This window comes from Coffea arabica, chromosome 6c, assembly GCF_036785885.1.
Source record: "Coffea arabica cultivar ET-39 chromosome 6c, Coffea Arabica ET-39 HiFi, whole genome shotgun sequence".
NCBI lineage: Eukaryota > Viridiplantae > Streptophyta > Magnoliopsida > Gentianales > Rubiaceae > Coffea > Coffea arabica.
This window is the reverse complement of record NC_092320.1, coordinates 11,027,804-11,035,645: the sequence shown is the minus strand read 5'-3', so window position 1 is coordinate 11,035,645 and position 7,842 is coordinate 11,027,804. Positions and strand designations below refer to the sequence as shown.

General features: G+C 35.5%; 1 protein-coding gene across 1 annotated transcript; it reads left to right on the top strand.

Annotated features, from left to right (window-relative positions):
• Positions 1–322: 322 nt before the first annotated feature.
• Positions 323–6,244, top strand: LOC140008450 (vanillin synthase-like). The gene is made up of 9 exons (XM_072052848.1): positions 323–482; positions 1,561–2,117; positions 2,216–2,337; positions 3,520–3,635; positions 3,990–4,063; positions 4,189–4,453; positions 4,815–4,946; positions 5,604–5,739; positions 5,898–6,244. Exons 2-9 carry the CDS (start codon positions 1,906–1,908, stop codon positions 5,933–5,935), a joined length of 1,095 nt encoding a protein of 364 aa, XP_071908949.1. The 5' UTR covers positions 323–482; positions 1,561–1,905; the 3' UTR covers positions 5,936–6,244.
• The last annotated feature ends 1,598 nt before the right edge of the window (positions 6,245–7,842 follow it).

Here is a 7,842-nt window from a genome sequence, read left to right as displayed (position 1 = left end):
AAAAAACTATACTCCGACGGAAAAGACACTCCACTAGTCACCTGTCACTGCACTTAAGGCATCGTTGAATTTTGGTGGGTTGATGGTACATATGAATAATTGGGTTAAATGCAGAAAACCTCCCGAACTCTCATATGAGTTGCACAATACACCCTTTAAATATGTTTATAAGCACTTTACATCCAAACTCCATTGAAAAATAACGGATATTTACACACCATTTATTTTATGACTCAAATGATAACTTTATCCTTAGATAATAAGTGAACAGACAAAAACACCCTTCTTCTCCTCCAAACCCATTATGTCGGGCGGAAAATACAAGACAAAATTGAATCTTGAGTTTGCCAAAATTTTTTGCCTTTTTCTTGCGATCGAGAAAGAACCAAAATCAAATGACTGCAGAGGGTAACTAGAAATGGGCAAAAGACAGTTTGAAGAATCTAAACAAGTGAAATATTTAGAGTATCTTATCAAATCAGGTAATATGCAAAGCCCTAATTTTTTCTTTATTTAATCGACTTTTTACCCTTTTTGTATGGATCTGGATGCCCAAACTTGTAGTTTCATGCCCTTATTCTGCTGGCAGTTCATTGTTGTTTTTTACTAGTTGGTTTTATGTTCTCCTCGCCGTGATAAATTAATGATCGAGAGTAATGGTCGGCGGTAAACGGTGAAGCTTGCAACTTTTTCCCTTTTTTTCGTCGCTGCTTTCAATCAGTAGTAGAGTTCAAGTTGTGTTGTTTAACGATTGCCACTGGGTTTGTTCCGATGTCTAGCATTCATGGGTAAGTTTTTATTTTTACATTTTTTTCTTCGTTGTTGCTTTCTGAAGGTGAGATTTTGACTATTGAGTTTTGCTATACTTGTTCCTTTATTGTTTCAGGCTTTTATTTTTTTGGTATTTCAAGTAGCTCAGAAAATTTGTTCATTTTTCTCTGTGAATTTTTTTTTTGGTCTTGCATTTGGTTGTTAGCTAATTTATTGGGTTGGCTTTGGTTTTTTAATTCGTGGTTTTGTTCTTGCCCGTCTTCTTTTCTCCTTTTTTTTTTTCTTTTTGTTCATTGCTGGAACACAGCTTTTATCTGACTGCACTTCCTTTGGTTTGAGACTTGAGAGACCATTTGTATTGCTTGTGCTAATTTAGAAGTTTCTGCTTTTATGTAAAGTATTTTGAGTCAATTATTTTCACCATTGTCAAATCATTGTTCTACGGTTGGATGAAATGTTTTTTGAGATAAAGATAAGCCATATTGAAAGATTAGATCACTTTATTTAATAGTTGAAGTTTGTTGCTTCATATGCATTGCTTGAACTGCAACTATTTGGACTGTGTTCCATGTGAGTAGAAGAAGAATTGTGCATTTGTGAAGAAGAGAAAATACAATGAGGGAAAATAAGAAGTGGTGGTAGATGGTTCTCATTTATATTCACTGGAAAGAGGGTAATTCTATCAGCAAATTCAACGGACAGAAAGTGGTTTTCACGCATTTTGTTTCACCGTAAAATGTGTGAACGGTCGTTTTCTCATGGTGCAAAATGCTTATAAACATATTTCAGGGTGTTTTGTGCAACTTCCATGAAAGTTCGTGGGTGTTTTTTGCATTTAACCATATATTTCAAGGAGCATTTATACTGCGTTTGTTATCAACGGCCCCATCATTAATCAAATGGGCCATGCATCATCCCGCAAATCACAATCGTCGACTACCTGCCCAATCTAATATCGGACGCCTCAGATATCTTCTGACTCTGCATAAAACTCGACAGACAAAACACTCGATCAAATAATCTCACACTCCCCGAGAGACCATAAAATTGGCTGCTCACAACTCTACAGATCTGATTAGCCAACCATTCCACCTTTCAGAGGAGAATTAGAATTAGAAACGAATAGTTGCCGCCATGGCTCGCGTTTCTCGAGTGGCCCTCTTTGCCGTCGTCGCAGTTCTGGTCGCCTGCGCTGCTGGTGCAGAAGAAGGATCGGCTGCTACATTTTACAGTGAGAATCCGATTAGACAAGTCGTAACGGACGGTCTGCGTGAACTTGAGACCTCCGTTCTCCAAGCTATTGGGAACACCCGCCATGCTCTCTCCTTCGCTCGCTTTGCTAACAGGTGAGTCAGCTACTGAGTCACTATGTTTATTTTCATCAGCTGGATTTTTAACTTTTGTAATTGTAGGTTGATTTTTTTTTTTTTTGGTGTTGAGAAAGGTATGCGAAGAGATACGAGACTGTGGAGGAGATAAAGCTGAGGTTCGATATATTTAGGGAGAATTTACGGATAATTAAATCGCACAATAACAAAGGACTCTCCTACACTCTGGCTGTTAATGGTATATACTATCATTTTCCATCTCGGCTTGCTTTATATTTAGAAACACGGATAGTTTAAAATTAGGTATTATCATCTCATACTTTGCGAGAACTTCAGCAGTAATTTGAAATTTTATGAGGTAGAGCTAGTATTGAAGTTTTAAAGTTAGCTCTCGACGGTACCCCCAAAAAAAAAAAAAAAAAAAATTTTTTTTTTAAAGTTCGGATTAGATATCTTTTTTATTTCTTTTTCAAACTTACCGTACTTGTTATACTAAAAGGGGGAAAAAATAAGAAGGAAATAAAAGGAGCTAACAGACAACTTTCCGTACATGGAGAAAGCGTATTCGAACAGATATTCCATAATTACTGTAAATTTGAATGCAATATGTTTCTGTAATCCCTCTTAGAGCGTCTAATACATATTTTGAGTTGTTTATATATTATTCATTATCACATAAAAACCAGTATGTTTTTGTTGTGTGTATGTTTTTTAGTAGAAATTCAAATTAAATTTGGCGTATTGGAGACTGTATTTGTAGTCCGGTTACCATAAAATTCTTTGAAGTATGAATAAAAGTACCAAATAAAATATTGGATATTTAGTGTTTGGCTGTGTTTTAATTTTTGATGAGGTTGCAAATCAAATGAGAACACGTATGGGATTTAGCTACTGAGCACGTAAGGTAGAATAATTAAGGGAATACAGAAGTCTAGCATCGTAAGGGTGAATTTCTAGCCTTAGTTATTGAATCTTTTCATTTACTTTCTTGTTTTCTTTTCCTTGTTACCTTAATAGTTATTCTGTGGTCCTATTTCTTCTTGTTTCATTGCTTCCACTTGCTGGATGAGTCAGCACGATAGCGACCGACTGTGTGATACTTTGTTGTAGTGCTAGATATTTTTGGCAGTCGTGTAGCATTGATATCCTTTAGGTTAGTGTATTCACATCTTGTTGTGCTTGATGTATGTATATGATTAAGATGATACTGTAGCAAGTAAATACATATTTTGCTTAATTAAGAGAGGTGACACTCCGTGGTAAAAGACTTAATTCCACTATTTGAGTTTGAGAAAAGAGTGAGAATGAGATGAAGAGAGGAGGAAATGGGGTGCCAAAAGATAACGTATGCCTAATATCTACATTGGCTTTCTGAGAGAATTTCCCCCAATTACCTGATACTTGGTTGTGTTTATGGCAGAGTTTGCTGATATGACATGGGAGGAATTCCACAAACACAGACTCGGTGCTGCTCAAAACTGTTCTGCAACTACCAAGGGCAATCTTAAGCTCGCAAATGTTGTCGTCCCTGAAACGGTAATGCTTTATAGTTTCAATTTGTTTCAAAACTTAAATTTCGTTTAACCCTTAAGTATAAAATTTCTGCCACCACAGTTCAGGGAACAGTTTAAGTAGAATTTGCAGGTATCTTGTTCACTAAAGTTGCTTCTTGATTATTTTGAGCATCAAATTGGTTTTTAAAAGAGTCCATTCTTTTGATGGGTGAGATAATTCTTTTGCTGTGGTTTTGCTATGGAAAAATGAAAACGCGAGTTTGGATTCAGCTTTTACCAATATGGTGGTAATAAGAATCTTAGGTACTAAGAGTGGAGTTTATTATTTTAAGAGTAGTCTCTCTAATACCATTTGGACCTCACTAACATGCTACAGAAAGACTGGAGAACGACTGGTATAGTGAGCCCTGTTAAGGATCAAGGTGACTGCGGATCTTGTTGGACATTCAGGTGTGCTGGAGTTTATATCATGGCTACTGAAATTAAATGCTTCTTGAATAGTTGATCTAGTTCCTAATACAAATAAGAAATATAATGTTCTTGTAAGCTGTGAAATGAGAATTCATCTTTTACAGCACCACCGGAGCCTTGGAGGCAGCTTATGCACAGGCTTTTGGGAAGGGAATTTCACTGTCAGAGCAGCAGCTTGTGGACTGTGCAGGCGCTTTTAACAATTTTGGCTGCAATGGTGGCCTGCCATCACAAGCATTTGAGTATATTAAGTACAATGGTGGACTAGATACAGAGGAAGCATATCCATACACTGGTGTGGATGGTTTATGCAAATACTCGTCCCAAAATGTTGGTGTGCATGTCCTTGACTCTGTCAACATCACCCTGGTAAATTACTCAAGTACTTGTACAATTGTATTTCTTATTCTATTGATAGAGATTTGTTTGAATATAGATAAAAACAGATAATTCAAGTAACAAGATTAACTACTTCCGTTCCAACAGACATCCCAGCTTTTACCACTCTCATGATGGTCTAATTTCCATGTGACTGATTTCCTTCCTCATCCATGTTTGATTAGCGGTTACCATGTTAGAATCATTTATCAGTTGCTTATGATACCTGCTCTGGATTATGCTGTAAAAACTGCATCGTTTTCTAACTTGACACATCCAACTTTGATTTGAATATAAGATATATTTAAACGATCATATGCTGTATTGGTTTTTGATTTTTGAAGAATTGCAGGGTGCCGAAGATGAACTAAAATATGCAGTGGGAACTGTTCGACCAGTAAGTGTGGCTTTTGAGGTTGTAAACGGTTTCCGATTTTACAAAGGAGGAGTTTACACTAGCAATACATGTGGCAGTGCTCCAATGGTAAGCGGGTGCTTTACCTCAAGAATATTGTCCATATTCAGAAATTGTTATGCAAAGAGCAAAATTGCCATTTTTGGAGATTGGATTGTGAAGTCAAGCATTTTAATTATATGAAATCTAAAATTGCATGCTTGACAAAAAGCCAATCTAGGAGTTAGAGCTCTCTATAACAGAAATATTCTCGAGCACTCGCTTGGTGGACCAGCAGGTATGTGACGAAAGTGTGGAGGATGTGAGGGCATGAAACTTGGGACGCTTATACACATAGGGCCATACTATCTGTGACTATAAACTACATCAATATAAATCAGTAGAATCCAAGAGATAAAAGAGTGTGAAATAAGCTCCAAATTGGCTACAATGAAGAGGCAAAAACACTTGTTTATGTGCATACACACTTGCAGAGATGAAGAGGGAGGGAGGAAGCAAAAATCAGCTGCATCTTTGAGTCATTTGCTTTTGTCAAGTCTCTACATTTCAAGCATGAGTACAAGACTAAGCCCATCAGTACCATCACAAGATTTATCACCAATAGCTTGTGCCTAAAAAAATGAACATAGTTGATGTTATTAATTTGGGTTTTCACAAGCAGGTTCAAGGTAGTGATGGATTCCTCTTTCAAAAATAGTTTCTTATATATGCTCGTGATGATGGCAGGATGTAAACCATGCTGTCCTTGCTGTTGGTTATGGAGTTGAAAATGGTATTCCATATTGGCTTATCAAAAACTCATGGGGAGCTGAATGGGGTGTTGACGGGTACTTCAAGATGGAGATGGGGAAGAACATGTGTGGTAAGTGTCTGTCCCATCAAGTATGAGGGTCTCCATTTTCTTGGACATGTTCACAGATAAAAGCAACCGGCATTTACTCTCACTGTTGATCGTCTTGTTTAGTATAGGTTGACCTTTGCCCCAGGTTCATTCCGTAATTGTGATGATTTTGATTGCAGGTGTGGCGACTTGTGCATCATTCCCCGTCGTCGCTTAATTGTTCCAAAATGATGATAGGCTCTGCCCCTGCATGAGAACTGAAACCTCTTATCCATAAGATCATTCTCCGTTCCCCAAGGTGGACTGTTTATTTAGTGTAAAACTCATCTTAGTACGGCATACTCTAGTTTCCTCTAGTAAATAGGAGCCGTGTCATGTGAAGATTGTCCTTCAGGCTCTACGTACAATAAGAATCAGTAGAAAAAAGTAATCACATTGTTGACTCGTATATGCATGTATGAAAAAAAATTTCTGGATATGTATCATTAATGCTTAAAGAAAAGAATCATTATGTCCTTGGACTCAATTTTGTTGGTGGTTTAGTCGTTATTTTATTCATGATGAAAAGCTCTTGGTACTCACTAGGAATTATTTGGATGATTCGGATGGTTGCGGCCGAATGACAGGGTAGTGATTACTCCTGTTAAGCCTGATATTGCAAGAACCACCCAATTCCTATCCTTGAACATCACTCTCATTTTATACCAGACGCCAGTACGCCACCGCTGTTCACCCCTCATTTTCCTCCTTCCGTATGCACACCAGTCATTCCCTTTTACTTTATCCTCGTAATTTACAGCTAGTATGGGAGTTTAGGATAGAAAAGGATAGAAGAGAGAGCTTAATTTATAAGAAAAGAAGAGAAAGAAAAAAGAAAAGTTTTGATGTTGTCTGGGAGTTTAGAAAGGAAAATAAATGAAATGACATTCGATGCAAATGTTAATAAAATTCTGTTTAATAGACATTTAGGGATAAAATTTTATAAAGCTTGCTTCAACTTTCTTTCATTTTATGGGCAGAAAAATTTTTTAAACCACAGCTGTTAGAGTGATTCATAAGAACTAGTGTTAATACCAATGTTACGCACGGTGCTGATATTATTGAAAGAAATTAAAAGAGAAGGTGAATTAAAAAAAGTAAAAAAAAAAATTGTACCAACATAGTTAAAATTTAAGATTTGCCTAGTAATAGTTCAAAGCATGATAAAATGTGTACATCATTTAAGAATTGCGTTTTTGTGAAAGATGGATTTTGAAGTAATAATAGAAATTTATGTTAGAAAATGAATGATATATGAATAGAAATGAATGTAATCACATGTTTTATTTTATTTCAAAATGAAATATTTTCAAATATTATGCATTCGATTTGATAATCTTGTATAAAAGTCAAAATTGGTGGTTTAATTGACTTTGTTGAATTTTGTGGAATTCGCACTATAAAAGAATATTCAGTAAGACTTGTCTTTTTTGGAAGCGAACTTGCTAAACTTTTTGAAGTATTTTTAGGAGATTACTACGATGTAGACTTTGTTTTGTGATCAGTTATTTTCTCCTTTGCAATCTTGCAAATTTGGAATTGAGGTGCTATTGAAATCAATGACAAAGCTAGGGGCCCCCTAAATTTTAAAAATTTTATTTCATGGTGCGTAAATATATGTGTAAAATAAAATTGGTCCTTCTCCATTAATTTTTACAATTTTAATTTATATCATGAGCGTTTCACCATTGAATTAATTTTTTTCCTCAAAAGAAGGTTATTTATTTTTTATATACCTTTGGAATTAAAGTTAATATTTGAAGATTTTAGATGTCATATATTTAAATATATGAAAATTATTTTAAACATAGCATATTAAGATAATTTTGTTAGGAAAAATTTTGGCTCCCAAGCAAAAAATCCTGACTCTGTCACTGATTGAAATGCTTGTAGATGAGATTCGTCTATGGTGAGAGTATGATACGTAGCCTTTTTTTTTCACTGTATTTGATTTGTGTGAATGACAAATGAAATTGAGTTAGTAATTGTCAATTTTGTGAATGATTATAATAATAAAATACGTTATGACAATAAGATATGTAGGTATAAGATACAATATTTGGAGGTTTTTCATAAAAAACCCGT

Coding starts and splice junctions, on each gene's coding strand:
- LOC140008450 (XM_072052848.1), top strand. CDS start 1,906: ATGGCTCGCGTTTCTCGAGTGGCCCTCTTTGCCGTCGTCGCAGTTCTG. Junction 2,118..2,215: donor TTCGCTCGCTTTGCTAACAG/GTGAGTCAGCTA, acceptor GTGTTGAGAAAG/GTATGCGAAGAGATACGAGA. Junction 4,064..4,188: donor GGATCTTGTTGGACATTCAG/GTGTGCTGGAGT, acceptor CATCTTTTACAG/CACCACCGGAGCCTTGGAGG.